Source organism: Antechinus flavipes, chromosome 6 (genome assembly GCF_016432865.1).
Source record: "Antechinus flavipes isolate AdamAnt ecotype Samford, QLD, Australia chromosome 6, AdamAnt_v2, whole genome shotgun sequence".
Classification (NCBI taxonomy): domain Eukaryota; kingdom Metazoa; phylum Chordata; class Mammalia; order Dasyuromorphia; family Dasyuridae; genus Antechinus; species Antechinus flavipes.
In genome coordinates, this window is record NC_067403.1 from 74,631,815 (window position 1) to 74,655,886 (window position 24,072).

Genomic DNA, 24,072 nt, shown 5'->3' on the forward strand with positions numbered 1-24,072 from the left:
GCTTTTTAGTAGAATCTCTGGAGTTCTCTAGGTATACCATCATATCATCTGCAAAAAATACCTTATTTCAAGGTCAGCCCAAGAGTATCTTCCTAACATATCCTTTTGCACTATAGCCTCTCTCCATCCTCAAACAACTTTGCGTTATTTACTCATTTGTGTATATTGTGTACAATGTATACAGCATGTATTCCATTGCTCTATACCAACTCAAAAGAAAGTAGATTACTTGACAATAGGGTCTCCTTTGTTTTTAGCTTTGTATACTCAGTGCTTTTTATATATGATAGGACTTAATAACTTTGATTCAAACTTAATACTTCAAAGTTGCTGGTAATAGACAAATCTGTCAATTCTTTCAGTATTGAGGGATGTTGTTTGTCCTGGTTAGGGGAGTTAGGTTCAGTGAGGTCAGCAAAATGTGCTTTTAATTTATTGATCAGGTTAAGTAAGTGTTTAACACTGGAAATTTTAAGGGATTAGAATGAAGAAAATACCAATTAATACAATTTTCTACCACTTAAAGGTACTGAGAGATAAATCATGCTAAATCCTGCCAAATTTTCACTTCAAAGCCATAATACAGAAAAAGAACAGGAATCATAGTAGAAGATAATGTTTATTACATCTTCTCAATCAATGCTACTACGTAGACTATATAGACAATTAAGCTCTTTTGGAGGTGTATTTACCCTTTCAAGATTCATCTAGTATTCTAAAAGTTCTTGTCTTATTCTCCACAAAGAGTTTCAAACTGGAAGAGAGCAAGGTTCTTTGCAGAAGTACATGTAGAATGTGGCAATTTAATTCAGTTTATGTACTTAAGCAACAAAGAAGGGGGCATGATTTCAATTTTCTTAGAACAGGAGATAGAAAATTGAACAAGATTGCTTCTGAAATCCTGTCTAGGCCTGAACCCTGGGATCCTCTAATCAAACTTTCACAAGATGTTGTCGGCCAATAACCTTATTTTTGTAATCATTTACTGAAGGATTTTAATCCCTTTGAAATGTTTATTTTATCACCAGAATTTTCATGTACTTTCATTCTGTTAAGAGTTTTCCAATAGTTACAGGTCAAAGAAAGGGTCAGTGTAGATTGCACCTCTCAAATGATCCTAGCTGCTGATATGAAAAGCAGAAATATGCCCATGCACTGGAAAGGGAAGAATGTTGCAAATGTACAGATCAGCTGATAGATAGAAAAAGGAATTAAACTGAAATTTTAAAAGATCAACAAGGCCATTCTATTGTGGTGCCAATTGCTTTGTCACTAGTAGTGCTGTTTTTGTATTTATCCATTCATAGTTTTTCACCCCAGTTTACCCTGGAATTGGAGACATACATTTTAAGGATGAGTTTAGGGCTGCAGGACAGAACTAAGCTGAAGGGAATAAAAAGAAGGCCATGTAGTATTAGAGACACATTCCCTATGGACAGGCTGAAGATCTTATTTTAAATTGTCTCTGAAAAGGACAATGGGGAGGGGAGAAAAACGTGCATTTACAATAATATGATCATCTCTGTTACCAGTAACATGAAGGATCTCACCTTAAGCATGAGGTGAAGTAAGCAGTAGAAATAGCAATTGCAGGAGAGGTTGGGAAAGATGGTGGGAAGAAGATGTTGGGATTGGAGAGAAGCTTTGAAGCAAGTTACAAAAACTAAGAAGTGGAGAGAAGGAGGGAAAATGTTTGACACACAAAGAACCTTGCCCTCTTCCAGTTTGAAACTCCTTTTAGAATACTAGATGAACCTAGATACACCTCCAAAAAAACTTAATTGTCTATGTAGTCTACGTAGTAGCATTGATTGAGAAGATGTAATAAAACACAAGAAGATGACAAGTGTCATGTGTGAGGAATGGCAAGTAGGGTGTTACATCTGCCTTGTAGAGGGCATGAAACAGTAAAGTATGAGACTGGAAACACAGAAGGAGTCAGGTTGTATTGTTGTTCAGCTTTTTTCATTCACATTCAATTCTTGGGGACCCTGTTTGGGTTTTTCTTGGCAAATAAACTGCACTGGTTGGACATTTCCTTCTCCAGCTCAGGTTACAGATAAGGAAACTGAGACAAACAGGGTTAAGTGACTTGCTCAGGGTCAGACAGCTGGTAGGGATCCGAAACCAAATTTGAAATCATGAAGATGAGTTTTCCTGATTACAAGCCAAGTGCTCTACTGCTCTTCCAAGCTGTCACTAAAGCCAGTGGAATGTATATTTGATCCTAGAGGTCATTGGAGTTTCTCTTCCTCCTCCTCTTCCTCTTCTCCCTCCTTCTCTCTCTCCCCCTCCCTTCCTTTTTCCCTTCCTCCCTCGTTCCTCCTCTCTCCCTCCCCGCTCCTTTCTTCCCTCCTTTCTCTTTTCCTCCCTCTCCTTGTGTCTGTCTGTCTGTCTCTGTCTGTCTCTCTCTCTCTCTCTCTCTCTCTCTCTCTCTCTCTCTCTCTCTCTCTCTCCATCCCTGTCTCTGTCTGTATCTCTATTTCTCTCTGTCTCTCTCTCTGTCTCTGTGTGTCTTTCTGTCATACACATACACACACATACAAAGAGACTAACAGTGAGAAAGAAAATGAGAGTGACAGAGGAGACACACACACACACACACACACACACACACACACACACACACACACACACTCAGACCAGTGCTTTAGCAAAATTACTTTGGTAGTTGGGCAAAGGAGAAATGATACAGAGATACCAATTGGGAGGCTGTTGCTATGGTCTAGACAGGTGCTGAGTTCCTGAAGTAGTGTCTGTAGGAACATATACGGGGAACATACATTTTACAAATGTGAAATGAGAAGACTGTCAGTGGATAAGACACGTAGAGCGAGTGCTCTTGAAGAGAGAAAGACACCAAGGCTTTGAGTAGGTGAGACAGTGGGAAGATGGTACTATCTACAACAGAAACAGGAAAATTTGGAAGAGAGGAGGAATTGGGGGGAGATATTAGGTTCTACTTTGAAATTGTGTGATTTGAGACGCAGAAAAGGCAGTTGGTGGGGTGAGGCTATATCTGGGAATCATCTTGAGGCAGATGAGGACTGATCATGGCCACGGCAGTGGAGGAGATCACCAAGTGAACAAGCACAGAGGGACTAGAGAAGAGGATTCAAGATAAAAGTCTCAGAGGACCCATGGTTAGTGCAACTGATATAGATGAAGTCCCGCAAAGGATACAGAGAAGAAGTGATTAAAGAGACGGGATTAGAGAGCCAGATAGCAGTGACAAACAAACAGAGCGGGAGAGATGTTAACTGACAACGTCAATGACTGCAAAGAAAAATGAAAGCTGGGAAAAAGCCAATACGTTTGGCAGTTAAGCAATAAGGGGTGACCTTGACCGAAGCATTTCACCTAGATGAGCTCTGGTTCTCCCACTTATAAAACTAACCTAATAAAACTTGTTTCACCAAGTCTGTAAGCCTGTTGTGAGGAAGGCCCTTGGATGCTTGTATAGCAAAGGTGAGTTTTCTTCTTGTTATCCTCTAGTGATTATTCTCTTCACTTCCACCAAGACCCATCCTTTCCAAACTCCAGATTTTAGAGGCTCAACATTACTTTGGTTATGTAATACTGGAGGACATTACAACATGTGTCTGAGAGGACAGACTCCAATACAAAATAATCTTTGTTATGAGAAGTGCTAAGTTATTAAAACTGTCTCTTCACCAAATGTACAGTCAAAAACAATTTAGTTATTACCAGGATATGAAAACAAATTAGAAATTGAAAGGTAGCACTCGATGCAATTAAAGTGACTTATACTTAGCTAAAATTATAGTAGGTTAATTCTACAGTGACATTGACAAATTGTCAATTTGGTAAAGAGAACGGAAATAACTTGAAAATGTAACATTTAACATTATGCTGAGTCACAGGTCCCTATTTCTGTGTTGGGCTATTGTCCTAGTTATCTCAACATAAATAAAATTTGAAAAGCCAATTTTCAATACGGATGTTTTTGTCATCTAGAAAAGCCTATGGATTCACTTCTCAGAAAAAATAAACCTTTTAATGCATAAAATAAACTATATAGGATTATAGATGAAAACAAATACAATTATAAAAACAAAACAAATGCTAGTTCTTTGAAAGGTTATATAGGGATGTATATGAAGAATAGAATAGGCATAAGGGTCAGTAGGTATTAATATTCCATTGCTCATTTTTTTTAGGTAATAGTAAGATTTATCAAATAGTTTTGGGAGAGAGAGAGGGAAAAAGGGAGAGGGAGAGAGAACAAATCCACAAACTCTATGGTAAATCCGCTGATTTAATAGATTAGAAGAGTGTTAACTTGGCTAACCAATGCTTCCTCCTTTCCCTACCATATAATTTTCAAATACCAAACATATTATCCAACATGCTCTTTAGGGGAAAAAAAGCCCGAAGGCATAGAACAAATAAATCATTTTCACACATATTTCTCCCAAATGATATCCTTTTGAAATGAGGCCTTTTTTTTTTTTTTTTGACAGAAACATCAATTCAGTATAGTTGGAGTGCAAAGGCCTTTGCTGTAATTAATCTGTGCTAATGAAAGCACCACTGATTTCATGAGTGAGAGAAGTGTGCCTCTTTGCCAATAATTATTTATTTAAAAGCCATTATACACTGAATTGTACCTCTGACCCACATTGGCTCTGTGACTCTGGGCAAGTCACTTAATTTCTCAGTTAAGGAAAGTCAAAGAGTTAGCATCTTAGAAAGCTCTTTAAGATGATAAATTGCAGAGAAGGTGCCGACCTACATTAGTAAATAAAGATTCCTCACCTGGGAGTTCTTTATAGCAATAAAATCACAGTTTCAATTCCTATCTGTATACTTATAAAATATTAGAACTGCAAGAAGACTACCAAAAAGATCATTTTGTTAACACCTCTATTTTACAGATGAGGAAACTGAGGTCAGAAAGAACTGATTGAAATTTTTTCTAATGCACTACATTTTTGAAAAGGAAGATTTATTTTAAATTACATGTGCTGCCTATGATTCAAAAGATACATCTCAGAAAACTTACTTCTTTCTTAAGAATCCTATTCTGTCATGCATGGTCCTGCAAGGGAAAAAGCTGCAGAACCCTGCTAACAATTCAGTGCAGCAGAATCTGTACAATAGTATGACCCTGAACTGTCCTACATACAAGGGATGGTGCCAGAGCTGGGTATTTTATTACAAAGAACAAAACAATTCTATTTTGATATTACTTGAACAATAAAAACAGAAAGAAATTTCTCTCCACCCAATGAGTCAGTTTTGACAACTTTTGAGAAAGATTCTGATAAGGTTCCTAAGCAATAATTCTTGGTTTACCATATCAGTTGTTCATGGTTGCCATCTAACTGGCAATTTGCCATTTTTACTGGATAAAATATTACTTAATGTCCTTGCTTAATTAAAAATGGCTTACCTACATTTCCAATTGGATTTTAGAATATTCTGGCATTTACCAAGTAAGAAGACTTAAGTGGTTTATGAAATTTTCACAAAAAGACTGAGAGGACCTATATCATTCTTTTTGTGTTCAATTTAATTCTTCTTAAATAACTGGTTAGCTCTTTGCTGGTCTACACTTTCAAAATAGAGGTTTATTTCTTAATATTCAATTGACATATAAATGATATAAGGAAAGAACATAGCATAAGGTCAAAACTCTAAGGTCATCATCTACTCTTCACATAATCACTTCCTCATCTGAAAATGATTTTAACACTTGCCCTATCAACCTTATAGGACTAATGTGAAGAAAATGCATGGTTGTAGAAATGTGAACTATTATTATTTGAAAATATAAAGTCCCTGAAAGTGAGAACTACATGTGCGTTGCCCAAGAGCAGAGAAGTAGAAAGAGGCAGGGCAGGGAGGACATGATAAGGTAAAGAAAATTGACTTGAATTCAAAATCTGCATTCACATCTTTACTATACAACATAATATTCATGTGATTTTGGCTGATTTATTTAATTTCTTTGTATTTCAATTTCCTCATCTGCAAAATAAGGGGGCTGAACCAATTCAACTTGAAAGATTTATTTAGTGCCTACTATTTATTCATAAGGTACTATCAGACACTGCAGATCTTGCCCTTAAGGGACTTTCATGATTCCCAAAATCTTTTTCCTATGATTAGAGGTACTTTTACATGGTGTAGAAAACAGCCCTCAAAAACTCAGTTTGAAGGCAATATTTCCAATTTACATCTCAATTTAAGAACTTAAAAAAGTTCCAAAACCTGAAATTGAATCACATCTTTTTAAAATAATGTTTTTGCTTTAAAAATAGATTTTTATTGATTTTTTTTCTTTTTACATCACCTAGATTTTCATTCTTCCTCTTATTCTCAATTTCTAAAAGAACTATGCTTTAGGACAAAGATATTAAAAAAATAGAAAGAGAAAAAGGTGAAAAAATTAAGCAAAACTGATTCCTACAGGAACAGAATAAAGTATTACATGTAATGCTTCACAACCATTGATCTCTCTAACTCCTACCTACTCTGTAAAGGAATAGGGAAAGGTATCTTATTGTATCTCTTCTTTGGGGTCAAATTTGCAGTTACTAATTTTGCAAAATTCATTTTTTTTTTTTTTATTCTTGGTTGCTCTTTCCATGTATATTGCTATAGTGTCTGTGCATATTGTTTTTCTGGCTCTGTTTACTTCACTTTGGTCACTTTCTTGACATTTTATCATTTTAGCACACTCATTATTTCCTACAAATTAGTAATATTTCCTTCTATTTAATTAACACAATTTATTTAACCATTCTCCAATCAAAGCGCAACTACTTTGTTTCTGTTTATTTGTTACAACAAAAAATACTTCAAATATTTTAGTGTATATTAGACCTTTCTTTTTGTCAATGGCTGTGTTGGGTTAAAGATATAGGAGTGGAATCTGTGAGTCAAAGGGTGTGTTAGTGACTTTATTTGCACAATTCTAAATTGCTTTCTAGAACGGTGGTACATGAACACTAAGTCATATCTTAAAGTACACAAACTACTTGCTCTAGGCAAGATGAATCAAACTTGTGACTTAAATTTTTATCCCTTGGTCTCTTAAAGCAGGCTTGTGACTCACTCATCCCAAGTCTACGTGCAATATAATCATACTTAGAATCATCACAACAAAAGGCACAACTGCATAGGATTAAAATCATCACAATGAAAGTCACAACTTCATAGGAAACAATTAACTAAATGAGCAATGAGAATTCCAATAATCGCATAAAGACTGGCTTGCTTACAGCATAAACCTTGAATGAATCTCTCTACTGTTGGCTAATTGTATCACTGAAACTTAAAACTTCCAACTTCCTTGTCTCCACACAAGTATATAACTCTTTCCTGTGTACTTCTGTAGGATCTACAGTGTGATATATCTGTACTGTACTGTACTTCACAGTTCGAGTTTCACCCCACCCTTTAACAGAAGTGACATCTTCACTCAGAGATTTCACCCTATAGAAAAATCATTTCACTGGTTAAGTACTGCCTTCAGAAGCCTTCAGAAAGCTGTTATTCAGCAAGAAGATCCTCTCAGGCAGAAAATGGCAACCGAGTCAAGCGTCAAGCACCGCTGGCTGCAGCCCTGCGGCCTCAGGGTAGGCTAACAGAACTGAATGATAACATGCTGAAACAAAATCCCTCCTAACGAAAATCTGTTCAGAATCAGTCATGTTGAGGCTGACTTAAAATTCTGTTTTGAGAATTGCTAAACATGCATTTAACTTTCATGCAAAACCAAGTTTTTGCTGACTTCAAGATGTAGTCTCCCTCCCCCCCACAAAACAACACATTCCAGAAGATGTCAGGAAAGATCTGAATGAAGCTTTGGAGAGCATCTGTTTCTAATGTTCCTAGGCACTCGTTCTCTGATCACCAGCATAACACAGTCCGGCATAAAACAAGCAGCTTGTCTCTCTCTCTGAACATCTACAATGAAGTGATAGAGTAGGAAAAGGTCATTCTTTGTGCCACTGACTAGCTGGGCTAGGAGCGTTACCTCTAGGAGATTCCCATTATTGGGGGGGGGGGGGAGGGGTTGGGCCAGATGACCTTTTAGATACAGATTGCTGACCATATTGTCAAGTGGAACTCAATCATATTCTTCCGCCTTTCTTGTATAATTCTTCATAAATATTGTCTCTCCAAGCTGACTGAAAGTTCTTTGAGGACAGTGGTTCATGTAATTTAATGCTAGAGATATGTAATATAATGAGTTTTTATAATTTAATTTACTGAAATGAATTTAAATATAAGGGTATGATTCCAGGTGGAAACGATCATAGGAGGAACAAAGCTTATATTTATTATTATGATGTTTTTCCTTCATTTTTGAAGAGTAACAATAACATCACGGGCTAATGTCTGAGTTTGAGAGTGAATTGGACTTGAATAAGGCAGACTAGCATTCACTCTCTCTTCCAGAGTTACTGGAGTCCAATGGTAGGACAAAAGTCAGGAAAGATGCTAAGGGATGATCTGGACATCTTCAATAATGACCAAGCTCTACGTGTTCCATCTCAATGGCTGTTGGGACAAATCGTTCTTATCTGCCATTCTGCCAGAGGAAGCGCTTGCCTGTTCGAGACAGAGAGCCCCTTAACTCCCTGATAGGTTGCAGGCTAGTGGTTATCCAGCCAAGAATCTTAGTGGGGAGTGGCTACTGTACATGCTACAGCTTCTTGGAGCCACAGGTGGGAGCTGGGTGAATCAGGTAGACACCAAAGGTGAGGAGCAGCCCTGAAAAGGATGTGGTGAGCCATTATCTACAGGTGCTGGTTCTCCTAAACACCCCATATACTTCTATTACCACTTAGCATTTATTAACTATACTGGCCACTCAACAAAGCATATAAAAAATAGAACCTGACCCCTGGGAACAAACGAAAGTAGCTAAGAAGTAGCTAAGTAATAGGATTTTTATAGCCATGAAAAATGAAACCTGAAACTAAGAGTTAGAAAATGATAACCATGTATCAGAGGTATTTTATCAAACTAACATTTGTAATGTTTCATACGTGACACACAGTCATACCTCTGAGAACAACTGTTTTCTGCTTTTTGAAATTTTTGGGTATAAGATAGTTATTTAGAAGCTTTGTTATGGTTGATAGATTTGAACAGTACCTTTTATAAAGTGTCTCAAATAAGGCTCTACACAATATTATGAGGTACATTCAACAAGGGTTATTACATATTTGTTGATTTATTGATGAAGAAACTGAGTCTGAGAGTAAGAAAGAATAGGAAATAGAGTAGATGCCCATTGATTGGGGAATGGTTAAATAAGTTGTGGTATCTGAATGTAATATCACTGTGCTATGGGAATAGTGACTTGTTTATGATCCCACAGCTGGATTCTATGGTCATGTACAAACTTTTTAATAAAGTAGTAAATCACCTTCTGTTGAATTGTCTATAACTAGCATGAAAAATTCTTAGAGTATATGAGTTTCTGCCTAAATAGCAACCACAGCATGAGAAAGAATTGTAGTATAGTTGTGTCTGTACACATGAAGTTTGGTACTTTCATCCCTTTTCCCATGTAGTAAATATCTCTATGTGCAGAAAGGTGAGAGCCCAAGTGAAATTCTCAGAAAGCCCCAGGTCAAGGATTTGATTGGGTCACAGCACCTAAAATCATTGTTAAATAAAACAATAGACAAAAGCTGAGAGACCCCAGGTTTGTACATGACACTTGTAATACTGAGTAAATAGGATCCTTAGAGAAGTCCCTTTAGATTTATACTGCATTTCCCCATATTCTGTCTGTAGTAAGGCAATAAATAGAAGACTCAAGATAACTTAGAAGGCCAAAATGTATTTCTGTTTCCTTAAAATGACTTGGATTTGGAAATGAGATAGCTCTCTTTAACTGTCCCAATTCATATCACAGAAATAAGAAATGACATGCTGATTCACTCATACAAAAGTTCTGCAAGATTTGGGGTTTAAGAAGGAGTTACATTCCTCAGTTCCTGTGATTAGTTTAATTAAATGCAAAATTGCTTTGTTATATATCATTTATTAACATATTAATTGGCTCTAAGAATATAGTGCTATTTACCTGGAGGTATGTAGCTTAGATTTACAATTCACTTGTGCTGGCACAAAGAAGGAATGAATTTTTGAACATACAATAAATTCATCCTGAGATACACTAAAAGGAATTTAAGCAACATCCACAATAAGAAAATTCTTATAACTAGACAATCTATTGTTTAAACAACATTCTGACTGCACTATGTTATTTCCCTCCCCTTTGTTAACTTTTATATGAACACAAAAATGTACCATGGAGAAAAAAATTTTATTTTCTTCCAGAAAATTGTTTGCCATCATCTAGCATAAAGATCTACTATTAAATCATGTTCTTTGGAAAATAATTCACCAAATAATTACTAAACTTTTTATTATTTATTACTAAAAACATTTCTAACACTGTAATCATGTTTATATATTAAGTTGAAAGGAAGCAAGATCTATCCAAAGTACCCTTGAATATCTGGCATAACTCGACTGAAATGACATTGTTTCATTTCATGATGCTCTGCACCACTCAATTGAAGTCATCTCTCTGGCAAAAGGAAACCTCCCTTCTAAAGCAAAAACTACCAGTAGTAATTTTCCATGCCTATCATCAAGCTTATCAACACTTTAAAGTAACAAAAAACTTCTGGGAAAAAATTCTCTGGGTAAATAACATAAACAGATTTCAGTTTGTTAATAGATCTGAAATGAAATCTTAAAAAAAAATATTCCAAGGCTTCACCAATAAGAGAAATCAAATGACTATTTGTGCACAATTTTTAAAAATCGCAATCTAAGGATCAACACATAAAGTGAAACAAAAATCATTTTTAATACCACCTCTGTTATACAGAGTAGATTATTTTAACTTATATTTAGTCCCTTAGGAAAAATAAAGCTCCTGATACCTACAGATGTGATATCAAAAAGGAACCAAAATATACAAATCAACCTTCCTACCTCTAGAAGACAAGGAAAGCGGTCAATATAACAAGTGAACATAGGATTCAAAATCTGGCAAAAATGGGGTGATATAAGTTGGCTCCAAACCATTAATAATGTTTTTTCAAAGATTGAGTTATAAGATTAATAGTTGCCAGACCATCAACTATTTATTCAATGTTAAAGCAAACATTTTTATTAACAAAATACTCCCTAAATTGCAAATAAAAAATGTGAAATTTGATCTAACACCTGTAGCAAATGTGAAGGAGGTCCATGACCAAAGGCACTCTGTGGGTCCGAACACTGTGGAGTGTTCTCTGTCTGATCTTGTTCTAAAGAGAACAAAACCGCACCCACTGCTGTCAATGTGGTTTATTCTTCCTTCAAATTTATCGAAATGAAAATTTCTTAATCAGCATTTAGTACTTGTGAACTGGTCTATTCCTATATGAAAAATTATAAACTCGATCCTTCTACAAGCTCTTCAAATGTCTCCAAAATGTTAATATAGCACTAACAGATCACTACCAGCTTGCTGTTTTAAAAGCCAATTAATGAACTAAACTTACATCATGCATGGAGTCCAGTAGCTTAGTCAGCTGATAGAATCTTTGCCAGCTTTGTCCAGAGTTACTTGGACATTTTGTTACCATTTTCCGCAACTCTTTGATGTAATTTGTCCTCATTTCTTCAAATGCAACTTGGCTTTTGAGGCCATCCTTGGGAACTGTGTTGAAAAACACGGATATGATAAAACATTACATTGTTTTAAAATTTAACAAGTTAATATATGTAAAACATTAATTAATTCATATAAATGCTCTAAACTCTCTGGGCACTCCTTTTTAGATGAATATTGAATATTATGAATGATACTGAAGTAGAAACATAATTAGATACTTAAGATTCATATACTGGCAATTATGCATGATATATAAGAGCACACATACTGAATCACATTATTCTTTATTTTCAAAGCATTTTACAAATCCTTGCCACTTAACTGAGTGCCCATACTTCAAAGGTTAAAAATCTCTACTTGTCCTATCGAGCCCCACCCCTAAGAAATATATTTATTATTATTATTATTATGGCTGTGATAAGCATGTCTTCTCAGAGCATTCCCTTTCCATTCAGTGATTGATTTCACGATACGTGGGAGGATGCTGCAATCTCTCACAAAGACACAGTTTAGCAATCTTATGAACTGGCAACAGGTAAATTCATGAGCCACAGAAAGAAGGTTTGGAGGAGGATGAACCACTTGCTCAAAAGGTGTTTTTTTTCTCCTAAAGCAAATTTAATGGTGCAAGAAAATTTAAAAAATCATAGAATAGTACATCTTTGTCAAAGTTCTGAATATAATAGATTTTTATTTATTTTTATACACTAGTTCGTATTTAAAGTGAAATGCCTCAGTTTAAGTTATGTTTTGCTTTCATGATATCATTTGGGTTAGATCCTGAGTTTAAAAAGTGACTAACGATGGGTTTATACTCATGTATTGACTATATAAGGTCTGAAGACCTGTTATAAATTCACTTATATCATCAAATATATACTAAAGACTAGACACATTTTAAGCATGTGAGACTGGTGCTCAGGCACACCATGAAATTCCCAAATAAAATCATTATCCAGAATATATATGGGTGTTCTGTTGCAAATATATTTCTGCGACTGTTAATGATTTCATTTCTGGATGTAAAAACACTATACTTTTGATTCCTGATTAAAATTAATTCATGTTCTGCCAGTGAGAGGAGGGGAGAAAGTATGGCAAAATCTTTTAATAGCAACTGCCCGTATTGCTGAAGGACTCATGAGCAATATATTAAAAACCTTTTCATAAAATTAATACTTTTAAAAATAAATTCTCTATTTCTTTAAGTCGTTCAGTCAACAAGCATTTGTTAACATACCCATCAATTCTGTGGTTACTACTGAAAAGTAATAATGGAGAATGTCGGTTGACTAAAACTGTAAAGCCAATTTCTATCCAGAATTCTAAAATTAGGTCCAGTCTTTAGAAAAGCACTGGAAAGTTGCACAAATCAAATACTAATATAAAAAGAATCTTGAGGTCTAAATCACACATGTCTGTACTGAGGCTTATTTCTTCATAGTATAAAATTCCACTAGCTTTCCTTCACAGATACATTAAATGTAACATCATCTGGATTTTTTTTTTTTTTTTTACATTTTACATTTTACTACAAGCTTCACTACTGTCTTTTAGGTCATTAATGCTTGTCAAATCTGCTTAAATCAAAACAGGCTTTCTTCTTAAGCCATTAGATTTTTGAGGGTTGTTTTACTTGGATTCTGAAGTTATTAAACTTTAAGTTAAGTATTGCTACTTATGAGTGGCAACATAGTGTACTGGACAGAATATTTAGTCTCATGAAGCCCTGGGATTGCATCCTTTGACACATCCTTTCTGAGTGACCCCTGAGCAGGTCATTTGGGTCTCAGTCAACTCATGACTATGAGTTGCAGAGCAGGTACTGATCTATAATGGAAAGGAAGAGTCCCTTCATTGGGGATTGCCTGTACCCATGAAATAACAGGTCTGGTCTCATTCCCACACCCATTATTACTTTTATTTTATGGCTAAAACTAAAATGTATCCTATTTCTCAGCCAGATTTTTCCAAAAATTGAAATAAACCCATAAATAAAGAGGACTTGAGCAAAACATCACATTCTGGATGTCAGCCCAGAGTTCTGATTTTACTTATTAAATGCAATGGGACTTGCTTTTGGAAATCTTCCAAAAATCTATGGGCTGGAGAAGAGCATAGAAGAAAAAAAATCGAGGTATAATATCTGCTTTGTTCTACATGCAGAAGAAGAAAAATGATGTCATCATCAAATAAAATGTTCCTAAATGTATTTTACATTGCTATGTGATTTCACTATCTCCAAATCAGAAGAAATATTTTCATGCTTTCTTCCATAGATTATTATGAAAAACTTTGTGAAACGTTTAATGTCATTTACTTTTATTTATCTAAAAACTGTGATACTTAAATTTTAGGAAACAAGAATAATAATCATAGTAAGCACCACAATGATAGTATTGTCTATTCTTGACTGCATCAGTTTATATGAGAAAGCGGCAAAGACAACTCACTTAGACTAAATAGTCTAGGTCAAGGAGTAGACACAGCACACACAGTGAAATTCACTCAAAATTCAATTAATCTATGATGTTGGCATTTTCCCCCAAAACTTTCTTATAACTGGAGGTTAAAAAAATGAATCAATGAATCATAGAGGTGAAACAAGGCAGGCTAAGTATGTGTATATGAGAGAGAGAGATGGAGAGAAAGACAGGGAGAGACAGAGGAAGAGAAAGAGAGGAAGAGAAAAAGAGGGAGAGAAATGGAGACAGAGACACAGAGAGAGACAGAGAGAGACAGAGAAAGAGAGAAAAGGAGGGAGAGAGGGAAAGGAAAAGAGAGAGGAAGGGAAGGAGGGAGAGAAAGAGATAGAGAGAGAAAGAAAGAAAAGGAAGGAAAGAAGGAGGAAGGCAAGAAGGAAAAAGGGAGGAAATAGGAGTAGGTAATTTGGGAGGTTGTAATCTTAAAACTAAAATCAGCATGAATCATCGTTCTAAGACTTTGGCACTACAGCTAGATAAAAAGTCCACAAAATTATTGCATTACCAGATAGAGTCTAAATAACATGAAATTTGATTGTAGAAGTTAGTAGACTATCTGTCCTTGAGGCTGACATGAAAGATTATGGAAGGAATGTAATGTATTTCTTGCATGAAGAAAAGAAAAAAAGCCTAGATTTGGAATAAGAGGTCCCGAGTTCAGATGGTGACTGTGTGCAAATAAATTACTGTTTGGGAACTTCTCTTCTGCAAAATGAGATACTTAGGCTAACTGATCTCTCAGGACACTTTTTTTTTCTTCTAGGTACCATATAGTTTATTTAATCCAATAGTTCTCAAAGTTTTTGGTCTCATTGCCCTTTAGTCTTAAAAGTAATTGAGAAACCCTAAAAAATTTTGTTATTGTGGGTTATTTCTCTAAAGATTTACTATATTAGATTTTAAAACTGATACATTTAAAAATTGTTGATTTTATTAAAATAACATATTTTAATGAAAAACTATTTTCTAAAATAAAAAATGAAGAGTGGCACTTTTTTTTAAATGCATCTCTTTAAAGTTTGGCTTAATAAAAGACAGCTGGATTCTCATATCTGCTTCTTCATTTAGTCTGTTGTGATGTGTCATTTTGGCTGAAGTGTATGAAGAAAATCTGGCCTCACACAGTTATGTAATTGGAAAAGGGAGGCGTATTTTAACAGATAAATAATGCCTCAGTATTATGAAAATAGTTTTGACCTCATTGTTTTTCAGTTGCGTCAGACTCTGGGACCTCATGGACCACAGCATGCCAATATTAACCATGGGGTTTTCTTGCTAAAGATACTGGAGTGGTTTGCCATTTCCTTCACTAGTGGATTAAGACAAAGAGAGTATTTAATGACTTGTCCAGAGTCACACAGAAAACAAGTGTCTGAGGCTGGATTTGAACTCAGTTTTCCTGAATTCAGGCCCTGAAAGGTTTCCAGGGATGATTCCCAGAGAATTATTAAGTCCAAATGTCCATGTTACAGATTAAAAAAACTAAGGATGAGAGGGAAGATGATTGCTACAAATTTAGAGTTAGTATTTGAGATTGGAATATTGAGGAACTGTATCAAGTTACACATAATGCAGTGTGAAGGTAAGCACTATATTTTGGATCAAACTAAACAGTAAGATTTCCTTTCTGTGCTCTAGCCTTATAAAAATGGCCAACTCATTGGATATTTTAAATTAAGTATACATAATGTCCAAAGCTAACTTCATTTTTCTTTTTTCCAAATGACAGCTCTAATCTAATAACAGTGATCCACTGGACCTTTTGAATTGAATATCCCATAGAGATCTCAAACACGAAAATCTTAAATCCTTTTTCTCCTTCTTCCAATTTTCCCTATTTCTATTGAGGGCATCATAATAATAAGTCAGTTAGGTTCATTTCCTCTCTTCACTTTGAAATATGCCAGTACTACCTACTGCCTCTCATCTCACTCCTTATGTTTAAAAAATAAATTAAAATAATTTTTTAAAAAAATTGAGCAAAATGCCAAGTTCATAAATTTTGTTCTATGGAGAATTGTATTACAGAGAAGCAAAAAAAGAAATTAAGAAAAAAAAGTCCTGGGATGGACACCAATTTACTTGTGCTTAGGAGAAGCAACACTTTCATTATGGTGTACTCTTCAAATGTAAGCTGAAGACGAACAAACTGAAGGCTGATTTGGTGCATCCCCTGGCACAACTCATACATGGCAGACTGTCGCATCTTCTCTCTGCAAAAGAAAAAAGGAAAAAAAGTCTTTAGGATTTAGTCTTCATTATAAAACCCAGAATAGCAGGCCAAAATGTAACTAGCCAAGATAATGTCATAAATGAGTTCTGAGTCAGAGTTTTTCTTCCCGTCTCAATATAGAGCAGATGAATCTTTTGCTGACAGAAGAGCTATTGTTTAAGAGAAAATTCTTTGCCATTCTCTTTAAAGACAAAAAATGGTGGTGACATCTATTCCTAGGCCTTGAGACAGCACTCAAAATCCCCAAATCATTCTTCTTCAGCTAATGCCATTATTTTAACTTATTTTGAACAATATTAACCTCTTGGGGTTCTCAATAATAATTCAGATTGTGCTACTGAGATGGTCTTAAAATTGGAATGTTGGGGGCAAGTGTAATAAGTTACACATGATGCAGACTGGGCGTAAGCTCCATATTTTGGATCAAACTAAATAATAAGATCTTCTTTTTATGTTCTAGCCCTATAACAATGGCCAACTCATTGAATATTTTAAGTTAAATATACATAATATGTCCAAAACTAACCACATTTTCCTTTTCTCCAAACTTGACTCTTCTCAATGAGAGCTGAATCATCCAGGTTCATTAATCTCTTTGTCCTTTTCCATTCCTCACTTATGCCACATACCCAGTCATTTGCCAAATCGTGTCATTTCTACCTCCATAACATTTCTCACAAGTCATTTCCACCACTGTAATATCTTTACAAAGTTCCTTCTTTTCATTCAAAATCAGGTCCTTATCACCTCTCACTAGACTCCTGAAATATATCTCCTAATTGGGTTCCCACTTCAATTCTCTGCCTATCCCAATTCTTCCTCCAAATAGCAGACAGAGGCCTTTCTAAATTGCAGATCTGATTATTCATTTCAAGTCAAATATAAACTATTTATATCTGTTTGTCACTTAAGTTTCTTTCCATTCAGTTCACATTTTTTTTCCCCAGCTTTATCAAACACTACTACTCTCTCTGAACTCAAAAGCACAGCCAAATTAGCTTTCTTCCTATTCCTTACCACTCCCATTCCCCCTAGGATTTGTTCCCTTTCTTCCCATACTTCCTAACTTTCCTTTTTCCTCACCCACCTGCCAGAATGTCCCCTCCAACATTTACCTTGTACTAATCTAAAGATAGGCAAGTTCTCAACCTTTTTAAATGGTAAGATTTTGAAAGGCAGGAGTTATTTTGCTACTGTCTCTATAACCTTCAAGATACAAAAATTCCTGACATGGTTGGTATTTGTTAGCTGGTTAGCATGGATTTAGAGGCACTTGATTTCAAAGAAACAGCCTATTTCCTTGTTGTTTATATTTAATCTCTCTTTCATTCTTTTAATGACCGAAGACATCATTGTGAATAGTAGAATAAAGTAAAAAGATGCTGAACAGTAAGGAAAGTAGCTATGTATAGTAATCACTGCCATAGAAATGAATTAGGAAATCTGTGCTTAAGTACTCTAAGAAGCTGTGATATCTTGTATAAATCACTTTATATTCCTAAGTCTTAGTTTTCTCATATATAAAATGAAGAAACTGAACTAAATCGGAGATTTTTAACCTATTCTGTAATATGAATCCTTTTGGCTCTATGGTGAAACCTATGCACTTTTCCCCCCCAGTATCATCTTTTTAAATACAGAAAATTAAAAATACGGAATTAATAATGGAAACCACTAATACGGAGAGCTGTCAGTCTCTCTTTTTCTTAAACAAGCTTAAAAACTTCAAGTTAAGAACCCCTGGACTAAATGATCTAAATTGAATTCTGGAAAACAAGCAAAAATTTTATGGCTCAGTTTATAAAAAATAAAACTAAATCTATGACCACTGCAGATTTATGGCCTATATTATAAAGGAATGGAAAGATCAGTGTAGCAAAACATCTGCCTATTAAAAAGAGTAGCGAGTCTGAAAAAGAATGAAGGCGACTCTCTGCTTCTGAATGACCAACCACAGCATTTCCCCAAAGTAGCACCCATTCATAAATCTGCCATTTTATATTTTGCAAATACTGTGTTCACTCTTGCTGAATGGTATGTGTGTGTGTATGTATACATATACATATGTTTACATATGTATCTATATATACATACACACTAATAGCTTGATACATATATAACACAATAAAAGTCTATTGAGGAATAACAATTAATTACTTCTTACTAGATGAATATGTACTATATCGACTTGAAATATATCTCTAAAAAGCTGGAGGCACTGGTAAATTGATATTATTTAATATTTTAAGCTATCCCTACCCAAAAACTTATTTTATTTTTCTCTTATTTATGTTAACAAAAACTGAAATCCCACACTGCCCTGAAGGTATATGTTAATAACATCTTTTCCTTAGAATTTAAGCTCCAAAAGAATAGAAATTATGTCTTCTTTTTCTAATCAATTTCTGAATAGCATAATGTTCAAGATCATGAGTACTGTTTTAAATAAATAAGATTTGATGAAATTGAAGGGGAAGCATATGAAAGATCAACTAGAAATATTGAAATATACTAATTTCACATACTTTGATGAATTTTTTCTTTGTTAAGAAAAAACCCTGGTCTCTCTGAAATAGCAAGATTGGCTCCTATATAAAGCACCTTAATAAGGGTGATTAAAGTCTATGTTAACTGTTCCTATGTATTAATGGAAATATGTAACTGAATGTATTGACACATGTTTAAAATTAGAATTTAGAGACTAATATCCTCAGGCTTTCCATATGATGCTTTCCACATACAAAATGGACAAGGCTGCAAAGTCCCAACCTTTACAGCTGATCCTACAAACCTCATCATTATGTTTGAGTAAATGAAACATTGTGTTGCACGGTCAGTATAACAGATGGTCCCTGTCTCTAGTTTGTTATGTTTTTATTTTACTTTTTAGAAAATAATATGCACACAGCCTCATGGCTTATGATAAAAATGACCTCAATTTAAACACTGAAATCAATTCAGCTTACTGATTTTTGACATTTTAAAAAGTAGTCCTGCTAGATTTTTTTTCTATTGATAAAGCAAAGCATATCAGGAGGAGAAGTATTATGCTCATTTAAGCTTTGATCTTGTTATTATTTCTGATGGTGTTTACTTTATTCATTCATAGTAAGGACAGGATTCTGGACTTTACTTCCAGGAATCACTTGTGGATGTTATTTTATAGTTCACTTAATGGGGCTAAAGATTTGTTAGCCAATAAGCTCTCCAACATATATCAAATCGCTATTAACTTTGTGCAGTACAATTAACTACTAAAGACTAATTCAGTGTTTAGCAGCTACTTTAATTGGTGTTTTAGAAGGGATGTTTTTAAATAATATTTTGTTTTCCCCTAATTACATACAAAACCAATTTTTAACATTTTAAAGCTTTTTATTTTCAAAATACATGCATGGATAATTTTCAAACATTCATCCTTGCAAAACCTTGTATTCCAGATTTTTCCCTTCTCTTTCCCCCACCTCTCTTCTCTAGACGGCAAGTAATCCAGTATATGTTAAACATGTACAATTCTTCTATACATATTTCTATAACTATCATGCTGCACAAGAAAAATCGGATCAAAAAGAGGAAAAAAAATGAAAGAAAACAAAATGCAAGCAAACAAGAACAAAAAATCAGCATCTATGTTGTGATTCACATGCAGTTCCCACAGTCCTTTCTCTGGATGCAAATGGCTTTCTTCATCACAAGATCATTGGAACTAGCCTAAATCATCTCATTTTTAACATTTTAAAAAAGTGCCAATTTCTAATTTGAGACTCAAATTTGAGTTCCAAATTCTATCTCCTCTCCTCCCTTTTCCCTTTCCTAAGACAATAAGCAATGCATCATATAAAACATTAGGATATATTTCTAAAGAATTGCAACAGGTCTTTAGCACCAGAATTTCTATTGACTTTAAAAGAGTTTGTCACATGTTATTTCTTTATGTATCAATCCAGAAATCTAAAAGAGGCAAAAATCACAAAATAGATATCCTTTGTGTAGTAAAGTCTTATCTATATATTACAGAGACTCAGCAACTAACAAATCTCATTGAGTCCAACTCCCTCTATTTGCAGACAATGAAACTGAGCCCCAGAGAAAAGTGATGTGATTTGTCCCAAATCATACAAGTTAAGTAGCAGAGGCAGGATATCTATCCATTGCACCATGTTGTCTTTATTAGTTAACTTTTAATTATGCATGTCAATAATGAGATATCTGGGATATCCTAATAATGGCTTACAATAATGTGGACTGGTGAAAATCACAGATGCTCCTTACTCAGGTGTATTAGGATTTGGGGCCTGTTAGCAGGCAGTGTCTGATATCATGTGCAGTGTCCAAGGCCCTGCACCAGCTTGGGGCCAAGGGCTCATGTGGAGGTGAATTTAGAATTAGGAACATAGCTAATTGACTGTACAGATTATTTCTCATTTATACTCACGTATTGTACTCATGTATTTCTTAGGATTTGTTATACACTCCAATGTAGTTTACATTAATATTTTATAAATCCAATTTTTAAAACCAAATTGACAAGCAGGCTCACATAAATTTACTAAAAAATACCCTACAGGGATTTTTATAGAGGAAAAAGGGCCACTGCAGGTGGCTGGTGAGCAAATACATTATCAAATTAGATCACATACGTAGGCAGAGATTTTGTGAACCTTAAAAATGTTATATAAATACCATCTATTAGCGTCATCATAATGTCTCTCTTTATCCCCTGGCCTACAGCGAAGCGCTACTATAAATGATTGTTTCATTTGCCTATGTTTCCTGAATGTGTAGGCTGGATATCTTCATGCAGGCCTCAGGTGGTGAAGGCCTCAGCTACAAGCTCTGCTACTTTTTCTGTATCTTAAAGACTGTCTGTTGGAACTCTTATAAAGTCAGAAGGCGATGATGGAATCAGTAATGAATCCTAAGGCTTTTTCTTATGAAATAAAGATCTATATTATGTCCATTCAACAGTTTATGAACTAACGACTTGATACAAAAAAGATATTCTCTGTTGTTCTAACTTAAAAACTAGGATCAGTGAGTGTAAACGGAATAAGTAAACTCAAAAAGGGAAAATTTTTTTTAATGCTGAATTGTTCAAATGACAGAATGGACTTCCTTGAAAAGTGTTCAGCTTAAAAGGTTCAGAAGGACATTGGACAACAACCTGGCAAAGATTGCTGTAGAGTGGATTCCTGTATGGAATGAGCAGTTGAATTAGGTTGGGGGATCTCAATCATTTTTGTGTCATGGACCCTTTTGGCAATCTGATAAAGCCTTTTCTGAACAATAATTTTTATTTTTTTTAAGTACATATAAAGATAGTTTGAGATACTCATTTTTATGAGATTTTGATGAACAATGTTTTTAAAGGTTTAAAGGAAGAGCTAAATTTGTTAGAGATTAATGAAAATAGATAATTTCTCCATCCAAGTTCATGAACTCCCTCAACTCTATCCAGAGTCACTTTGATAGAACGTGGACCGCAGGAAATTGATCGTTTCTACTCTAAAGTTCTTTCTGTTTCTAAGATCTTATGTTTGTCAGGGTTGCTGGAGAGAATGATAGGCTTGAAGTCAGAAAGACTCATCTTCCTGAGTTCAAATCTCATGAGTCAGAATTCAAATGTATATTAATTTATACTATATTTTAAAAGAAAAAAACCTAGTTCATTCTTAAAATCCACTTTACTGCTCACTTTTAAAAAATGAATTTTTATTACTTGGGAAAATATTCTCCCACCAAATATATAAAAAAGTAATTCCTCCCTCAGAGAATGCCATTTTTCATTGTCACACTTCCTGTCTAGTGTCTTATTTCATTTAATACCAGAACTAGAGTTTGAGAGATGAATGCAGTTTTCCTTCTGTTTCAGTGGGTAAGTAGCTCATGAGGAGACATGGGAACATGGAACTATTCCAATTCCTACTTTCTACCACTTTAAGTACTTTATTTAATTCCAGGTAACTGCCTCATTTATAAAAATGGGTAGTTCAAAGGATCCTTAATATGGTATTTCTGAAATATACACAAGGCTTATTACTTAGTACCTATGAATAATACCCTGGTCACAGAAAGAGACTGCTACTGTGAGAAGGGGTGAAAGTAAATTGTTTTTCCTCAATTAATTACAAATAATGCCCTAACATGTACTAGACAATTTCTCCCCAGTGCTAATTTCAATTTCTTGGAATTTAATTTGCAATTTGGTTTCGTTTTTTCAAAGAAGTGCTTTTATTCTTTCATTTAATGCATTTAAGATGTCAGCAGTCAGTGGGAAGATAGGGAGAGAAGTTAAAGAATGTGACTATTTTCACAGATTTGTAATTCCTCTTGTTAAATTCAGATGACTGATCCATGCTAAGAAAAATATCATTTAGGGATCTCATAAATTTCATCACACATAGTTTTTTGATATGCCTATCATATCACATAATACATGCCTTTGTTAAAAGCAGCTTTTAAAATCTGAATAATAAACTTAATAATAAAAACATAAACAACTTATACACTTCTATTTCAATCTAGAAATAATGATTTTATAATCTTATTCAGGACACTGCAAACAGAGTCCTATCTGTCATAGATTTTCATAATCATTTGCCACAAAGCAGACATCTTTTCAGCCATCATTAATAATCACATCACTTAACATTCCTCTGGATCTATATTATAACGCTTGCCTCACACTTTCAAGGTATCTAACCTTTTGCTAATGTTGCCACTCTACTAATACAGGCATATATAATGAATACTATTTAAAATTAACATACAAGACATTTGTTTTATTTCTATGCTAAATTTTTCTGATATTCCACATGCTGAGATGAAATGGTTAGTAAATTTAGTTGAGAAATAGAATAAATCACCCTGCTGGCATCCTGAAATCCTTAGGTCTTTTGATCATAAAGGTTGATGGGTTGGTAACATAAGAGTTTTCTCTAACTATTAAATGTATGATTCAACAGTGTGTGCTCACTATCTGACTTGCAAATATATTCATGGAAGGAATTTTAGAACGTTAACAAGTCCGAACATCTTATGTAAAGATTAGGAAACGAGTTACAGAGAGACAGACTTGCCCACAGTAAGCACCTGTGTCAATATATAAACCCAGTCTTCCTGACTCTAAGTGTAGGGCCCTATTCATTATAAAATATGAAATGCTGCATTTGCTCATAGTTGTTCTTTCTGTGTCTGTCTTTGTTCTGTGTGTCTCTGTCTCTTTCTTTTTCTTTGCCTACTCTATAGGAGTATTCTTCATATCTTTGCTTTATGTGTTGCCTCTCCATTAATATATAAGATCTCTAGGATTTTAGAAGCTGTCTTCCTTGCTTATATTTGTATCTCAAATGTCCCAAACTTTGTTTGTAATACTTTGTAATACACTTTGGCTTAATAAATTCATATTCTTTATTTTTCTCCATGGTGACTGAGTTCTATTCATCTAAACTTCTATAAACTAAGCCTCTGCCAACTATTTTGTTTGTATCAGAAAAAAAAGAAGTAGAAAAAAGAAAATCACTTCAAATATTCAATTCAAATTCTAGTGATCATGTGCCTCCTATCAACAATTGTATTTTCTGAAACAAAGGCAGCCAAGAATAATCATGAAGATAATAAAGTAGTCACTATTTCAGAACCTCACTGATGAAACAGAAATTTCAATAACTACATGTGAAACAAATAAGTAA

The 24,072-nt window shown here is 34.5% G+C and overlaps 1 protein-coding gene across 2 annotated transcripts in view; it reads right to left on the minus strand.

The window, feature by feature from the left end:
• The window catches only part of NR3C2 (nuclear receptor subfamily 3 group C member 2), a 377,266-nt gene that overhangs the window by 34,380 nt on the left and 318,814 nt on the right, over window positions 1–24,072 (minus strand). For both annotated transcript variants that reach the window (XM_051965553.1, XM_051965552.1), the window contains exons 7-8: window positions 16,231–16,361; window positions 11,553–11,710 (exon numbers count right to left, since the gene is read on the minus strand). In XM_051965553.1, coding sequence (XP_051821513.1) covers window positions 11,553–11,710; window positions 16,231–16,361 — 289 coding nt within the window. The remainder of the gene's footprint in view (window positions 1–11,552; window positions 11,711–16,230; window positions 16,362–24,072) is intronic.